Source organism: Oncorhynchus keta, chromosome 36 (genome assembly GCF_023373465.1).
Source record: "Oncorhynchus keta strain PuntledgeMale-10-30-2019 chromosome 36, Oket_V2, whole genome shotgun sequence".
Taxonomy (NCBI): domain Eukaryota; kingdom Metazoa; phylum Chordata; class Actinopteri; order Salmoniformes; family Salmonidae; genus Oncorhynchus; species Oncorhynchus keta.
Window position 1 is genome coordinate 1,918,197 of NC_068456.1, and position 18,014 is coordinate 1,936,210.

At 44.1% G+C, this 18,014-nt stretch overlaps 1 protein-coding gene across 3 annotated transcripts in view; it reads left to right on the plus strand.

Annotated features, from left to right (window-relative positions):
* The window catches only part of smoc2 (SPARC related modular calcium binding 2), a 62,710-nt gene that overhangs the window by 12,071 nt on the left and 32,625 nt on the right, over window positions 1-18,014 (plus strand). For all 3 annotated transcript variants that reach the window (XM_052498281.1, XM_052498283.1, XM_052498282.1), the window contains exons 2-3: window positions 8,974-9,136; window positions 13,850-13,956. In XM_052498281.1, the coding sequence (XP_052354241.1) occupies window positions 8,974-9,136; window positions 13,850-13,956 (270 nt within the window). The remainder of the gene's footprint in view (window positions 1-8,973; window positions 9,137-13,849; window positions 13,957-18,014) is intronic.

Genomic DNA, 18,014 nt, shown 5'->3' on the forward strand with positions numbered 1-18,014 from the left:
GTCCCAGTCTCAAATCTCTGGAAGACAAACAGGTTTCCCTCAACAATTTCCATTTATTTAACGCCATCCATCATTCCTTCAATTCTGACCAGTGTCCCAGTCCCTGCCGAGGAAAAACATAGTCACAGCATGGTGCTGCCACTACCATGCTTCACTGTGGGGATGGCGTTCTTGGGGTGATGCGGGGTGTTGGGTTTGCGCCAGACATAGTGTTTTCCTTAATGGCCAAAAAGCTACATTTTAGTCTCATCTGACCAGAATACCGTCTTTCATATGTTTGGGGGGTCTCCAACATGCCTTTTGGCGATTTCTTTAAGAATGGCTTTTTTTCTGGCCACTCTTCCGTAAAGGCCAGCTCTGTGGAGTGTACTGCTTAAAGTGGTCCTATGGACAGGTACTCCAATCTCTGCTGTGGAACTTTGCAACTCCTTCAGGGTTATCTTTAGTCTCTTTGTTGCCTCTCTGATTAATGCCCTCCCTGATCTGTACGTCTCCAAAACTTTGTCCCTGGCCTGTTTGAGCTCCTTGGTGTTCATGGTGCCACTTGCTTGGTGTTGCCTCCTGCATAGTGGTGTTGCAGACTCTGGGGCCTTTCAGCACAGGTGTATATATACTGAGATCATGTGACACTTAAATAAGTTTTGTGCAATCTAACTAATTCTGTATTTTGAAGGTAATTGGTTGCACCATATCTTTTTTAGGGGCTTCATAGCAAAGGGGTGAACACATATGCAATCACAACTTTTCCATTTTGTATATTTTATAAATTTTTGAAACAAGTTCTTTTTTTTTCATTTCACTTCACCAATTTTTCGACTATTTTGTGTTATGTCCATTACATTAAATCCAAGTAAAAATATAGTTAAATGACAGGTTGTAATGCAACAAAATAGGAAAAACACCAAGGGGGATGAATACTTTTGCATGGCACTGTATGCATCTAAGAAGTAGAAAACAAGAAACAAATGTCAGTTACATAAATCATGTTTCATAATTGGGTTATCAAATGTGTCAAAGCAATGAAGTGGGTCACCTTCTGTATTTGTACAAATGATGAGCCTTTGAAAGCTGTTGCCGCTGACAGGTGAAGGTTACTGGCCGGATACTTGCCAACATGTGGCTGACTGACATTTACTCCTGAGGTGCTGTCCTGTTGCACCCTCTACAACCACTGTGATTATTGTTATCTGACCATGCTGATCATCTATGAACGTTTGAACATCTTGGCCATGTTCTGTTATAATCTCCACCCAGCACAGCCAGAAGAGGACTGGTCACCCCTCAAAGCATGGTTTCTCTCTAGGTTTCTTCCTAGGTTCCGGCCTTTCTAGGGAGTTTTTCCTTGCCACCGTGCTTCTACATCTGCATTGCTTGCTGTTTGGCATTTTAGGCTGGTTTTCTGTACAGCACTTTGTGGCATCGGCTGATGTAAAAAGGGCTTTATAAATACATTTGATTGATTGAGTGACTGTTCAATTTATAGGAATTCTCACAGCAAGGGCATGTCTGCATGATATTGATGAGGGCTCCCTTGCTGGTCTTTTCTATGCTGCATGTTCGGTTGCAAACTGGACATATCTCGATCAACTGCAGCAGGCAATTTTATGAGGTGTTGTTGACTGGGAGGGACTGTGACATGGTGATATATTAGCGTCCGCTAAATGGCATATATTATTAGACAGCCAAGTGGTAAATTGCATTTTGTTATAAAGAAAGGACAAGGCTTTTTGCTAATATACTTCAGAACCAAAATTGGCCAACTATTTTATCAAGACGGGTATTTTTGAATACAACTTTTTATATAACACACCTCACCTGTCATTGTTGATGAAGTCGCCTGTGTCATCAGGGTAGTAACTCGGGTCACTGTCTGATGATGCCGTGTCCTTTTCGTAGGAGTCAAGGAAGACTCTGGAATCAATGGCAATCACATTACCGGACATGCTATGATACCCACCTTTGCTCCTTCTGGTAGGTCCCGGGATGTATTCCTGACCAGGGGATCCATCTGACACCCAACTGTGCACTTTGTCTAACAGGAAAACAGGGTCAACAATTGTCATCATCCCTCAGTTATAAACATAGCTTGCGAAATAACGTAATCTCATTTGGAAGCTAATTCTATGCTTTACAGATGTAGACTGACTGGCTCCAGATTGTATTAGATAAACACGTTACATTATACAACCAACTGGGACATGTTTTGCTATGGCCCTGGGCTAGTTTGAGTTTGTTGCTGCTAGTTAGTATACTGTTGTAGTCAGACATGAGTTAGCTAGTACCACCATAGCTGCATTCAATATTTATTTGTGCCCTAGAGACAAGGGTTGCACCTCGGATGCTAATGTGACTGTTTTGTCTGAATTACACTAACTTAGAGTGGCATGGAAATACGATGGCATTGCTAAAGTAAACAAATAATTATTTTTAAAAAACTTTGCCAAATTGTTTTGTCGTCAAATTTACTTTAGAAAGATAGCAATGTTGTAACGGGTGTAGTGGGTGCAAAGTCAGGCGCAGGAAGCAGAGAGTTCAGGGGAGTGCTATTTAATGCACTAACGATGAACATAAGCCACCCCACGGAACACAGGGCGCACAAAATCCAAATGCCCCAAACACGGGGACTCAAACAGTCCAGCTAGTAGGCCGGTGATGACGTACGGCCCCGAGGGCGACCCCGATCCGGGTGGAGGCGATGGAAATCCCTCAACAGTTACGGGTCCAAGACGTGCAGGCCCCTCACTCAGCATCTCGAGTCCAGAATGGCACGTATCCTGTACGCCGGGGACCCCTCGATGTCCAGAGGGGGCGGAGGGACCTTCGGCACCTCACCTTCCTGCAGGGGACCAGATACCACCGGCCTGAGGAGAGACACATGAAACGAGGGGTTAATACAAAAATAGGAAGGGAGTTGTAATCTATAACACACCTCGTTTATCCTCCTCAGGACTTTGAAGGGCCCCACACACTGCAGCCCCAGCTTCCGGCAGGGCAAGCAGAGGGGTAGGTTTCAGGTCGAGAGCCAGAACCTGTCCACCGGTACAAACATGGGGGCCTCAATGCGGTGGCAGTCAGCACTCCTCTTCTGCCATCCACTGGCTTGTTTGAGGGATTCCTGGACGGCTCTCCAGGTCTCCTTGGAGCGCTGTACCCACTCCTCCACCACAGGAGCCTCGGTCTGACTCGGATGCCATGGTGCCAGGACCGGCTGGTAGCCCAACACACACTGAAATGGTGATAGGTTCATAGAAGACGGAGTGAGTTCTGGGCATACTCCGCCCATGGGACGTACCTAGACCACTCCCCTGGCCGTTCCTGGCAATACGACCGCAGAAACCTACCCACCTCCTGGTTTACTCTCTCCACCTGCCCATTACTCTCGGGGTGATAACCGGAGGTCAGGCTGACCGAGACCCCCAGATGCTCCATAAACGCCCTCCATACCCGAGACGTCAACTGGGGACCTCGATCAGAGATGATGTCCTCCGGCACACCATAGTGCCGGAAGACGTGGGTAAATAGTGCCTCTGCAGTCTGTAGGGCTGTAGGGAGACCGGGCAACGGGAGGAGACGGCAGGACTTAGAAAACCGATCCACAACAACCAGGACCGTAGTGTTCCCCTGAGACTGGGGAAGATCAGTCAGGAAATCCACTGACAAGTGAAACCATGACCGTTGTGGAATGGGGAGGGGCTGTAACTTCCCTCTAGGAAGGTGCCTAGGAGCCTTACTCTGGGCGAACACCGAACAGGAAGAGACACAGAACCTAACGTCCCTAGCCAAGGTGGGCCACCAATACTTCCCCCTGAGATCCCGCACTGTCCTCGCCACACCACGATGACCCGAAGAGGGTAGGGTGTGAGCCCACCGAATCAGTTGATCGCGAACACCAAGCGGCACGTACTTGCGACCAGTCGGACACTGAGGAAGTGCAGGTTTCACCCGTAATGCCCGCTTGATGTCCGAGTCCACCTCCCATACCACTGGTGCCACCAGCCTAGAGGCTGGAAGGATGGGAGTAGGATCGGTGGGCCGATCCTCCGTGTCATGGAGACGAGACAGCTCGTCGGCCTTCGTGTTCAGGGAGCCTGGTCTATAAGACAGATTCAGTCTCCTAGCTGCCACCGCTAAGAAGTCCCGGTCCCCCACATAGTTACGCTCCGCCGGACCGAGCTTCCTCGAAAAGAAAGCGCAGGGGCGGAGTTTCGGTGGCGTACCAGAGCGCTGTGATAGCATGGCACCCACCCCAGCCTCGGACGCGTCCACCTCCACTATGAATGCTAAAGAGGGTTCTGGGTGCGCCAACACGGTGGCATCTGTGAAACTGTTTGAGGGGCTCTATGCAACATCCTTAAATTATTCCTTAAGGTAAACCCTTAAGAACACTTAAGATGTTTTATGCAACCGGGCCCAGGTCCTTAGCTTTGGGCTATTTCCCATCTCGCCGCCTCCTTTTGCTTCTGAAGAGCAACAGAGGTCACATTGCCCATTGTTTAAAGGGTTGACTGTAGGAGATATTTGTGCTGCGGCGAGTTGAGTATCACCACACATTTTTGTGAGGTTTTATTGCTTGGATGTCACTGCTCCCAGTATAGCCAACAGTGTCCTTAAGGCTTTGACAGGGGAAAGTCAGTAAGCAGCGCACCTTGTGTGCAATACCCAGACTGACGCATCTGGCTGGGTCAGGAGTGGGTGGTCTGCCAAGGGACGTTTCATTTATAGTATTCATTGGGGTCGGCCTGGGGCATGATTACATTTCCCCATAGTATGTTGTACCGAGTTGACTGACTGAAAGGGAACGTAATGTTATGACTATAACTACTGTTACTTGAAGGAGGGAAACGAGGTACAACACCTGTTTGGCCCAGCGTCGCCCATTCCTGGGCTCCTTGAAGAGCTGTATAAAACATTTAAAGAATGAATCCTAGCCTCACGCTTATCACCTGTGGAGGGCAGGGCCTCCAGCAAGGCATGGATATCATTGGCCTTGTCAGGCATGATTGTAGATCCTTCAATCAAAGTCGCGAGAGTATGACACCCCATAGTATATTGTACCTCGTTTCCCTCCTTCAGGGAACTATAGTTATAGTCATAACGTTATGTTCTCTGCCTAAAACATTTGTCGATGCCCTCTTGATGTTATTAGGCAGCTGAACAATGTGCCACTTATGTTATTCCTGGGTAGGTTATGTTTTTGTCATTGTACTGTGAAAGGTGTTAGACCTGTCTAGAATTGTGTTTAAATCGGAAAATAACTTGTAGAACAATGCCTGCCTCTGGCACAAACCTATGAAAAGAAAAATCATGCTTTAACTTAACACATGGCCTCTATTGGCCCCTTGTCATTCACGAAACTTAGCACCTGCAAACATTTCTTTACTTAAAAAAAACCTCACATAAAAAACTACCAGCGGCCTTTCACAGATTTGTCTTTTCTTTTTTTCCCTTCTTATTTTTTACATCTTTCACAGCAATTAAACGCCTTTGCCTTTGATTGAGTTAATAGCCTGGTTAAAAAGCTGTCAATTTCTTCCCTGTCCACCATTCTGGAAACTAATGATCTCCTTTGCATCCAAGCGGTGGTGCAGGAAACCCCCGCCAAGCGAATTTAACACGTTTGTGACGGCTCTCAGCTGGGGCCCCCATTGACTGTATGGGGCCGTGGTGTGAGGGGCCTCTCGGGGCAGTAGAAGAGGGGGCACCCCAGCCCAGAAGGCCCTCATTGGGCTACAATGTGCTCTCTGCTGGAGCTTCGCCTCCAGACCACTCCATTCAATCCCAAAAAGCTGCAGAGCCAGGGGAGGTAATAGGATTTGATTTGTATGCTGGTTGGTCTAGAAAAGAAAAATCCTCTCTCTCACACCCACTCCCTTTCTCAATCCCCCCTCGTTATCTTCAAACCTCTCATTGCATTATTTTAGCAGATGCAATAAGCTTCTTCCAACAGAGATTAAGGAAATAGCATAAAAAGGACACAGACTAGAAAGAGAGAGAAATGGACACATTAAAAGGGTACATGAAAAGGACTCAAGCCACAACAAGTGGTCTGTCTTGCATGAATTCTCTTCTTCTCCTTCTATGAAGAAGTCGTAAGTCACAGTAGAGCGGAGGGCGGAGATATGCACTTAGCTGTAGCAGACCCACTGGGCACACACTGGTTGAATCAACATTGTTCCCACATAATTAAAAAAAATGTTAAACAACGTGGAATAGACATTGAATTGACATTTGTGCCCAGTGGGGATGCAATGGACAATCCATCACATTGTGGCCCAGGCCCTGTTATGGTGTGTGATGGTTGCCATGAGGTTGGAGTGATATGTCAGGGGAGTGTCAGGCCCACTGGCTGTGGTTGAAAATTATGATCTGGTCTAGGTGGACAGCAGCAGTAGCACTCTGGTCTGTGGTGGGACTCTGGGGCTGCTAGCCTGCTGTAGTGGGGTGGGTCTGGGTTGAAGTCTGGAGGACACACAGACTGATCATTGTCAGAGCTGATCCTGGCCCGCTACGGCTGTGGTCTTGAAGAAAGCCATTTTCTGCCCAGTCTTTCTTGCCTCCTGCCCTTTATGTGACGGGGAGCTGTGAAAGAGAGCGGCCGGGTGCATGGAGGTCACAGCTGCAGGGGAAAGCCCTAATGGGAGATGTTGTTTCTGTACGATGGGAAGGGAAGACAGTGAGGGAGGAGGAGGGGGGGAAGGAAGGAGGGAGGGGGTGAGAGAGTTCTCTGACCCAAGACTGTGGGAGACTGTCAGTCAGAAGCAGTGGTGCAGACGATCCAAGAAACTGAGAGATGAGAGACATGGAGGAAGAGAAGGGGGGTTAGGGATAGACCCCCAACACACTCAGAAATGGGCAACAAGCCCTCCTCTTTTCTTCTCGAGATGATATTCATAAATTGGATGAACATTCACATGGATGTTTTGCATAGATCAGTAAAAGAAAACCAAGACAGAGGAAGTGGGCTTAAAAGATTCACTGACAATCATTTATCTCCCAATCCAGAAGATAGTATCCCAAGTGGGTAAGAGAAGGGAGAAGGAGGAGGGAAGAAAGAAAGGCTGCAGAGACTGTAGTCGTGACTCAGACACAGGGTGTGTTTGTGAAAACAGACGTGGGGCCCCTGTAGCACGTGCAAACATTTTATTCCACCGTCTCATCTCTACTCCCTTTAGCTTCCAGATCAATGTTTTTTTAAAGAATGACAACGCATCAGTTTAAAGGCAGCGAGGGAAGAAAAGCAAGACAGACAGAAAGACAGGGGCTTGTAAAAATATATTTTTTATTTTATTTAATCCAAGTCTTCCGTCGTGGCTCCTCTCTCTTTCTCAATGTGTTTCAACTGGCCTCTCTCTTCTGATTCCTCCCTGGGAGATTTATGATCAGAGATGACAGAGGGGGTTGTCTCCCCCGGCCATGGGCGATGCCGTGATCCAGGCTAGCGCTCTTCCAGGTGCAGTGCAGCCCCTCCAGCTCTCCTCTTCTGAGCACTGTTAGAGGCCCATCTGCTAACAACCCTAAACCCTCGGCACGTCAAGTCTCTCTTCATTTGTTACATGTCAGACAAAGCTAATTTATTTTATTAGTGATCATCCCGTCCACCTATATGGATGATGTTTCCTTTTTCATCTTTCTAGGCCCGCTGCCCTGTCATTTGATCACTAACAATGGATTTATTTGCTGTGGGTAACTTGTAGGTGTGTGTGTGTGTGTATATGTGTGGGTGTGAGGGTGGGTGGGTGTGAGGGTGTTGGAGGTTACGGCTGTTCAGGAGTGTGTATACTGCATGTGTATGTGTGCGTACCTACAATGACAACTTAAACAAAAAACTGTTTGTGTTTATTGTGAGTGGTCCAATATTTACATGACTTCAGATACAATAGAATTCAAGTGTCAGGAGAGGACAGTTAAGTCCACAAACAGGCATTTACTATTGGATTGAAATGAAAACAACACCTGCGTGTGTTCTGGAGACAGGAGAGGGCACAAAACAGTGTGTTTTCACCATTCAATCCACCTGAATATCGTACAGAACATGCAAGAATCAAGCCAACACCATGAAAACCCACACATTTGTACTCTAAGTCACACAAAACCCTCAAGACTTCTATTTTATTTAGCCGCTTTCTCATTCGGTGTCTTTCCATTCATTGTGGCAGTCACAGCCTGTTGCCTGCTCCTTTGTATGGACCAGCGAGGGGGTTTCAGTTTGCGGTGGGCAGACACAATGGTGGCATTGACACAGGTGATCTGATGCGTTCAGCCAGGAGGCTGCATCATTGTTGCTCTCTTTTCATGCCTCAGTCAAACATCCATCGGGAATCTGGAGGGATTTCAGGTGAATTCCTGCGCAGGTGTTGGCACGAAAAAAAGGCAAGCAGGAAGCGTCACTCAAGTCTGATCCAGCTCCCCTCCCCCTCAACCCCCTCACCCCCGGGACAAGACAGGGCATGGCTACTCCTTGTGACTGACAAGCTTCTCCTCAGTCCTGTGATAGAGACGGTTTCATCAGGGTGTCTGTGTGGTTGTATATCAATGAGAGGATGTTATGCTTGTTTTCTTCTTACCACCAGTAACGACTAGAAAAGACTGCTAAAAAGGAACTTTCAATTACGATATTTGGTTTAGGCAATGAATGGACAGCTGTACCTTGTTGGCATAAGAGTCTCACAATATGGTTCTGCAAGGCATATGCCTATACACAGGCCCCAATTACACCGTGTATTTAGGCTACATACTGTGCATCTCTTTGAAATCACACCAGCTGCTTGAGAAGATTAAACTGTTTTGTCAGAGAGGTCAATGAAATTATTCAGTGTAATGATTTTCAACATGTTTAACACCTCTCTTATTTCTGTCCCTTTCTCCACTATCTTGCTCTCTGTCTTTCTGTCTCCTTTTCTCTCTACTCTCATCTTCCTTTCTGTCCATATCTCCCTCTTGCCTCTCCCTCCCTCTCTTTCCTTTCTATCTCAGTTTCTGCGTGTGGAGCAGGATAAGGAGTGTAACATGGAGTGTACTGGTGGTCCCAGGAAGCCCCTGTGCGCTTCGGACGGCAGAACCTTCTCATCGCGCTGCGAGTTCCTCCGTGCCAAGTGCCGAGACCCCCAGCTGGAGGTCATCCGAGGGCCATGCAAAGGTCAGGCCATGAGTCACGCTTCAGCCCCGCGGAGCCTCGCAAATGAGCCCCGGGTCACAGCAGAAACTTCATTTCAGCATAATGGGGCGGCAGGGTAGCCTAGTGGTTAGAGCATTGGACTAGTAACCAAAAGGTTGCAAGTTCAAATCCCTGAGCTGACAAGGTACAAAATCTGTCATTCTGAACAGGCAGTTAACCCACTGTTCTGAGGCCGTCATTGAAAATAAGAATTTGTTCTTAACTGACTTGCCTAGTAAAATAAAGGTAAATAAAAAAAATAAATAAAAAAATTGATTCTTTCAGCACTGGGATGACAACTGGAGTTGACACAGGCAGGCCTATAGAGAGTATAATGTAAAGTGAATTCTGCTGGTTTGGCCTTATAGGTTTGAGTGTAGCTACTAGTCATGCATTATACAGGACAAGTTCCCAACTCCCCATCAATGTTTTAAAAGTGTTATGTTTTTTTTTGGTATAATAAGTCTAACTTGAGGGATGATGAAAGGATAATTGGCAGGTAAAAGTGTAGTCAGTCGACGTGTAGAAGAATGAACACCATTCTAGTTTATTGCGTTGATGAAGTTCTTGAATGATTTGTATTAGATGTGTATATGTGTTGGAGGGTGTGTATCCTGCAACATTGTTCCCCCTTTGCTTTATGTTTATTTTTACATTATTTCCTTTCCTTTCTATCCAATCACAATGTCAAACTATGGGTGAAGCATCCTCATCGATTAGAAACAGATTTTTTTATCCTCCGTCCGTCTGATGGAACAGAATAAATGATGTGCCTGGTGTCTGAATGAAATGCCTTGACAAGAGTTAATGGGGTCGTTTTCATTATATAGATTATATATGCATGCTAGCATAGACATATATGGGACCGATGGCAGATTTGTGATGAAAAGTGTAATGCAATCAGAACCCAACAAGGTCAAGCAGCTTACAGACCCACTCATTGTGCGAGTGGTGGTAGGAAGACCCCATAGAATCCTAGCACCCCCAATTCTGCACCTCCTACTCCTCTGCTGCACTCACTAGAAAGTAACAGGGGAGGATTGCGGGCAGGGGCGGACTTGGACAAAAATTCGGCCCTGACATATTATCCACACCTGCCCACATCAATGCGCGGGCCACCAACTCACCTTTGTTTGCCTCCCTGTCGTGCTCTCTATCTATCTTGACATCTTCTATCCTGTCACATTGTGCCTCTTTTTGAATGTCTGCTTAAGCTGTATACGTTACAAATGCCAAGCTAACGACTTAGGCTATATTGCAAATTAGTGCGCTGTTATCTGTTCCCCTGAATCAACACCTACCTTAAGTTTTAATTACTATTACAGGGCTCCAGACTAATATTTTACCCTGGTGTCACTGGTGCCATTATCTTCTACAGTTGGTGGCACCAGCCCCATGATTTTGTCGGACTCAAGTCATGAGTAATCATCTTATAAAATAGTTAATAGTTCTTTATTAGGAAGTGTAATAAATGGACTACTAATGTATTGAAGACATAAGTTGTTCAATCTAACACATCCAAGCAGGAATGCATGATTCAATTTATTATTAACCTAATAAGGTGATTGTCATGAATTTTCGGTTGACAATTAGATTATAGTTGCTATATTTTACTGTCAAAATAGGACTCCAGAATTTCAAGATTTATTTTGTGATCAATAGAGATGAATTACGTACATCTTTATGTACACTAACTAATATCAGGATATTAACATTTGGGGTTCAACACCTGAGGAAGTGAAAGCTCAAACTACGCACAACCAATTCATAACATATTGCACATATTGGATTTGTAACATATCAGATGAATTGCAAAATGCATGATCCACCAGTAAATGTAATGTCCTAAAAAAAACACACAGCTGTAGGCTATTACCCATGAGACCTATATATGCCTATGACCGCACGGCACTCCAAATCTCAAAGCCATATCAAATATCTTGGTTGTAAAATAGATGCTATTGAGTGGAATATTGAGAGTTGAGAAATGTAAATGATTCCTACAGAAAGCGGAGACCCTCCTCTCTGACAGGGACAAAGCATCCCAAGCTGTGTTTTTCCCGCAATTGCATTTTGAAATGTTAAACGACCAGAACAAATTTTTCACTCGAGCTCATGCAGGGAGAGGAGAGTGGCTCCCTCATCACAGCAGCAGACTCCAGTGAAACAAGCACAGCGGCAATTCATCTCTATTGAACACAAAATAAATCTTGAAATTCTGGAGTCCTATTTTGACAGTAAAATATAGCAACTATAGTCTAATTGGCACTTTCATTACAGAAATTATGAAGATAATGCACTTTACTCTTTGACCAATTCATGGTTTTAGTCGCCTAAAAAAACAGGACGTTTTGAGTGAGTTGACAATGTATAATGTGCTCTTTCCGCATTTATAGGTACCTTTTAAAAATGTTTTATGATCCATGATCTTGACTGCCTAATTGATGACAGAGTCGGAGCAGATCTCTTTGCTGATGCCGCGTTTGACTTTGAATGTGAGTTTGCGTGACCTCAGCTCAGTCAGAGAACCGAGCCGGCCGTTGCCCACTGAGCAGCCAAAGGCTCATTATAGATTAATTTAACAAAGAAATTGTGCAAAAATCGTAATAAAAAAAAATATTAACAGGCTTAACGGCCATGTCACCTTTTATATAAAAAATATATTTTAGGGGTGTCAATTCCGACAAACCCACCCCCAAAAATAATTGTCCAGCCCATCTGGCATTTGTCAGAATTGCCAGATGGCCAATCTGCCCTGCTGCAAAAAAATAAAATACGTAACATGACAGAAAACAATTTTTCGCATTTATGCTTGTGCTGGGTTGCCACGGCAACTGCTTTGAGCGGGACATCTGGATGTGGCCAACAAAGAAAGGCAGGAGAGAGAATGGAGGATTCCAGCTAGGAGGGCTGAAAGGGACAAGGGTCCATGAAAGTCCTATTGTATGAGTAAATAACATAGATGCTGGGGAGTCTAAAACCCCATCCATTCCTTGGGGCAAGACACACAAAGTGACTTTTCCAGGCTGAAGCCCAGGCCAGTCGGGAACAGAAATAACCCAGAGGTCAGCAGAGACTAGGCGGCATTGGAAGCACAGAGTTGGGTTTGTGCATTCGGGTAAGGCGAGACTGGCACCACATTTGTTTTCTATCACAAAGCAGAGCTCAGATGATTCAACTGTCCTGTCATTTTTTCCAGTCGTCGGGTATTTGGTTGGAGCCCCCTAGTGAAGGACGAGAGGTTTGTTTTTTTTCCACTGAAGCTAACTTTAAGTCCCTGTTTCCCTCCCTCCGGAACATTGTCTTGCCTTGCCCCCTCTTCCACGCCCGTGACAGTGGTGCACACACACACACAAACACTCAGGCTGAAATAAAACAGCACTCTTTCTCTCCTTTTCCCTCTAATGGACGAGCAACAAAGAGCCAGCGACAAAGAGCCTCCTCACCAGACTGGAGACAACTTTTAAACGTTTTAGCATGCGTCATTGTTTTCACTTGATTCGAACCAGCCAGGTTTGCATTATGGGTAATGTGTCACACATAGTAATAGTCAGCTGTGGCATCAACACACCATCCACTATAGCTCCTGACAGGGCAATCTGATCTGAGGCCATTACCATAAGAGAAGAAAAATAGGACCCATTTTTACATCCAAGAACCCTTAAAGGCCAGGAGAGAAAAAATAAGTGACCAGAATCTAAACTGTTTTGGAGTGGGGTTTAAAGAGAGGGAGGGAAAGAGAATGAGAGAGATGGAGTGGGGTCTAGAGAATGGGGTTTAGAGAGAGAGAGAGGATGCTGTGGGGTTTAGAGTGTGAAGAGATGGAGTAGGGTTTAGAGAGAAAGGAAGAGGTGGACATCCCAACGTTCCGACCTTCCAGAATTTTTTTTCCGTGCATCAGCCCTTTTCTGAGCAAGGCCAAGACTGGAATGTACTCCAGGAGAAAGAGGGAAAGTGATCTGTCCAGCCCCTTAATGGCTTTACCACTTGGCCATTGGACTGGCTGGTGCAGAGGCCTGTCTGCTACTAATAGATGGCGATGTTGGTTCGATTCCCAGCCACACAAGACACAAGAATCTGCAACTTCCGAAACAGATTTTATTATTTCCCCTCTGTCTTAGTCTTTCTTTCTCTTTCCTCTCTTCATAATATGAATATGTGATTCAACGTCTCCCTCTGTCTTTTAACCATATTTATTGTCTTGGCTTTTTAGTGAATGTCATAAAACTCACAAGTTTTTTTAACTAGTGGATTTTAACAGCATATTTGAAGCCTACATGTAGATATGACTAGCTGGATTCTTGTTGAGGTTGAGTGTGTCCGCTCTTGCTGGACATGCAATGATTGTTATGGTTTCTGTTGCCCAGACAGTAGGGCTGCAATTCAATTCATAGTGCAGTGCACTGAACAGCCAATGTGCACTGAAGAGCCAATGGCATTTTCCCCGATGTTCGTGTGTATCACATTCATGGTAAGCGCTGGAAATGTGGGCTCAATAGTCAATTACCTTACCTTATGTCAACCATGGATTGGATTGAATTCCAGCCTAGTTGTTTTTATAAACAGTGTTTTATAGACATATGATTGGTTGAGATATTATATTGTTTATGATATGATTGGTTGGATTATTATTTAGTTTAGTATATGATTGGTTGGATTATTGGACGTGTGATGATTATGATGTCTGTGCTGCAGATACATCCAGATGTGTGGCAGAGAAGAAGTACACGGAACAGCAGGCCAAGAAGCTCTTCCCTCAGGTGTTTGTACCTGTCTGCAACCCAGACGGAACATACAGCGAGGTAAGATAGAGTGCAATTATAGGAGCTAGATCAGCATTTCTCAATCCTCTCCTCGAGTACCCCCAGCCATTTCGAGTATTCGATATATTTTAACATTCACTTTTTTTAGTCATTTAGCAGACACTCTTTTCCAGAGTGACTTACATGAGCAATTTGGGTTTAGTGCATTGCTCAAGGGAACATCAGATTTTTCCACCTTGATTTGAACCAGCAACCTTTTGGTTACTGGTACAGCATGCTTACCTGCTAGGCTATAAATTCCAGAACTTAATCAGGTGTGTTAGTTCGGTTTATCAAATATGTAGAATCACTGGGGACACTCGAGGACAGGTTTGGGAAACACTGATAATGTAGATTGGATTTGAATTATTTGGTATTTTTGACAAGGCCGTCAGTCACCTTGTGCACTTAAAGGCTTAAGAAATGAATTGAGAATAAAACTTGAGTTATTGTGAAAAAAGCAATATAAAACAAAACAGATTAGCAGTTCAAAGATTCTAAAAACAACCTCACGGTTCAAGAACATACCGTTTTACACTTTGGGTTGAGCAATTAACTATTTAGGTACACTTGGAGTGTGGCCTGCCATGCAAATCTTAACCAATCTCATTTAACACACAGTTGAAACAATTAACCAAACAATTAACTGCATGAGGTGATACCTATTGTCTCATGTCAATCAAACAAGTCCCCAGGCTATGTGCGCTAATTACTCAATTTGGTAGGTCTGCTGTCTGTAAAGAAATTGACAGGCTGTTGGTTGATTCTGCTGCTACAATTGGTAGTGTGCAGCATGCTCCTATCATTTGTGCTGCAAGGCAGCTGTCCCGAGTTAGCGGGCATGATTGAATTCCAAACCCAACCCTCAAATATCCCAGGAAATCAGCAATGTCATTTAAAAAAAAAAAAAATGTTTTGGAAAATACTTAGTGACCAAATTTATCCCACTACTTACAGTTGTTAGTCAATTTTGGGACTAGAATTGATATGACTACTACCGATGCCACAGTTAATTTATCTAGTCGTTTATTTTATTGTTCAGCTGTTCTAAATATGGAAGGATTTGAATGAATCAATACAAAACAAACACACTTGCTCTTAAATAACATGCATACTTTAAGACTACAGGGGCTCTAGTACCAGAGCCTTTCCTTCACTTCTGAAATGTTTTGTTTTAAGAGCATCTTAAAGAGTATTGCTGTAATGAAAAGTGATAAGAATTAAATCTGTACACAGGCAGCCCAATGCTGATATGTTGCCATTAATTGGTCTTTCTACCCATCAGATCAGAAAATTGGACAAATTATCAGGCTGCTTGTGTAAACACAGCTAGGGAGTCTGCTGCCAATACAGTTAAGTTTTGAAGGCCTTGAAATCATCCAGTACACAGCCAATAAACACATCTATTTGCAGTTCCCCATTTAGCCTCAAGAGGACAGCCCCCTGACTTTATCTAAGTCTTCTTGTATAGTTCCCCTTTTGGTATATTGGCAACTGCGGGAGTGCCTCCACTGCACTCCCAGAACACTGCAGCCTAGGCACTGAGGGCAGCAGGTAGCCCTTGGTGGGAGAGTAATCAAAAGGTCACTGGTTTGAATCTCCAAGCCAACTAGGTGAAAAATCTGTCGATATGCCCTTGAGCAAGGCACTAAACCTTAATTGCACCTGTAATTCGCTCTGGATAATAGAGTCTGCTAAATGACTGAAATGTAAAATGGAACGGCTGTACTCCTCAGCAGGAGCAGAACCGCTTCCCCTTCTCACGGGTCTTCCATGCTGGTCCTCCAGAGGATACACACCAGTTGCCACCCGCCCACATCCTGTTGAATTATGGCTTGGTGCTGGTAGACGATGGCCTTGACATTGCTTGCTCTTGCAAAAACATCTCAGTTTAAAGCCTTCTACAAAAAAAGCCCCCAAAACCGCTAGGGGTAAATATCCAACCACTGCCTCCATACGTGACAAGGCTGGCCATCCCCTCAAAATAAACTGAGAATAAAACTTTTTTTAAAGTGTTTGAGCAAGCTAAAACAAACCAGATTGCCGGTAAAAAAAAAAAAGAAACTCACTTTTCAGAACATACTGAATATACCTGTAATATACTCTGGTTTGAGCAATTACCTAATTGGGTACACCTGGAATGTGACCTGCCATGCAAAACTAGCCAATCTGCTCATTTAAAACACCATTTAAACAATTAACTACATGAGGTGATACTGATAGAAAGCACTTAAATATGGAAGTATTGGAATGACGAATGAATGAATCAATTCAAAATATACGACCGACCTGGGCCTGGTTTCCTGATAGCGATGGAACTTAGGCTTGCAAGTGTTTTAACGATGCACCTTTCCTACAATGGCTGAAAATGTAACATGCGTTTCCCAAAACACCATGCAGAGAGAACGGCTGTTAAGTGGAACATGTGTCGATACTGATAGAATCGAAAGAAAGACAGTTAAAATCCATTAAAATCTTACCTTAACATTATAATTATTTCACAATACTGACGATGAATAAGCTCCTAGAGAGATATTACCACCCACGGGTGCAAATATTGAGGCGGCTTATTCTAACGCATACCCAATAAAAATACTCAATCACCGATTTGGCACATTATTGCGCACCTGTTACGATACACATCATGAAATTAATGACAGTAGCCTAAAAGCATTGGGACTCAATTGATTGAACATGAAATGTATTTCAATATTATTTCCTACTGTTTATATTTTAATGCAGTCATCTCAGTTTTCACTCGAACCATCTTTCTATACATCGCTTGCTTGTATCAATAAACGGTCATACGAAAATGTATCACCTTTTAGCCAGGTACATTTCTATGGCAAAGAATCCTTCAGAACTAACCTGCTGCGGGGCAGGCTAACTCACAGCTAACTCCACTTACCCTGAATGAAATGAAATAACTTGCCCATGGATTGATTTTTCATCATTGTCTCAATGAAGAGTTCGGCGTTCGACTAGCATGTAACTATACGAGCAATATCCACAATTGTAGTATGGATGAAGCCGGAGCTGGAATGTGAAGTTAACTGAAGCTGATTAGCTTTACAAAACCCTAAGTAGATCTAGATTGCTTCGTAGGATACCCCTATGAAGTTATCAGTGGTCACAGAGAGATGGGTAAACAATGTGATTCTATGTTTAGCGGAGATCTTCTTTGTATACATTTAATGTAAACTCACTTTTGTACATCGCCTTGGTCCGTACAATTGACCGTATATTAGCACCCCAAAAACGTAATACTTCCAGATCAACTGTAATGTCAATACCATTGTAAAGCACACTTTCTCCCCTTTCCAACAAAATAAATGACATGACCTAAATGCTGCCCGTTTCTGCATAATTCAAGATGGCAATGAGCCCCGTCGGGTCTTTTTAAAAATGGAGGGTGGGGAAGCGAAACTAATAGTGAGAAGGAGAGATGTGAGGGAAAATGGCTTTTTTTCACTCAATCTGTCCAATTTATCACCTTATTGCCTCTAAAATGTAAATACAACACTATAAAGAGTTTATATAATGTGTGATTACATACCTATTTGAAGGTTTGTGTTGAATTTGAATCTGGTTTTTAGGACGGTGCTAAAGTGATCTTCAGAAGTAAACCGTTTTTTTGAGAGTCGTGATCGCTGGCAGTGACGACGCACTGTCCATTTCTTGTTTTTAAACGATGAGAGAAGTGCTACACCTGGTGGAGAGAGATTGTAAGACAGAAATAGTTGCTTTATGTGTGCTGTACGTTACGGCACGATGTAACGGAGGGTCAGTTTTTTAAACTTTTCTCCAATACTATAGAGTCATTACCATGTCAATCAACACTTAAATAGAAACATAGTTAATACCCCAGATTTTGAAGTCAACACAGTCGCTACAGTCCCATTAGTTTTCTTTGCGGCCTCGTTTGAATGTCGCGGTAGCTCACATTTGTACGGAATGGTTGCAAGGCGAAAATTAATCTAACGACACACTTAGCTGTTCTACGAGCGGTCTGAGGCAGGCGTTAGATTACGAGAATTTCCAAGTGCAACGTTAATAAC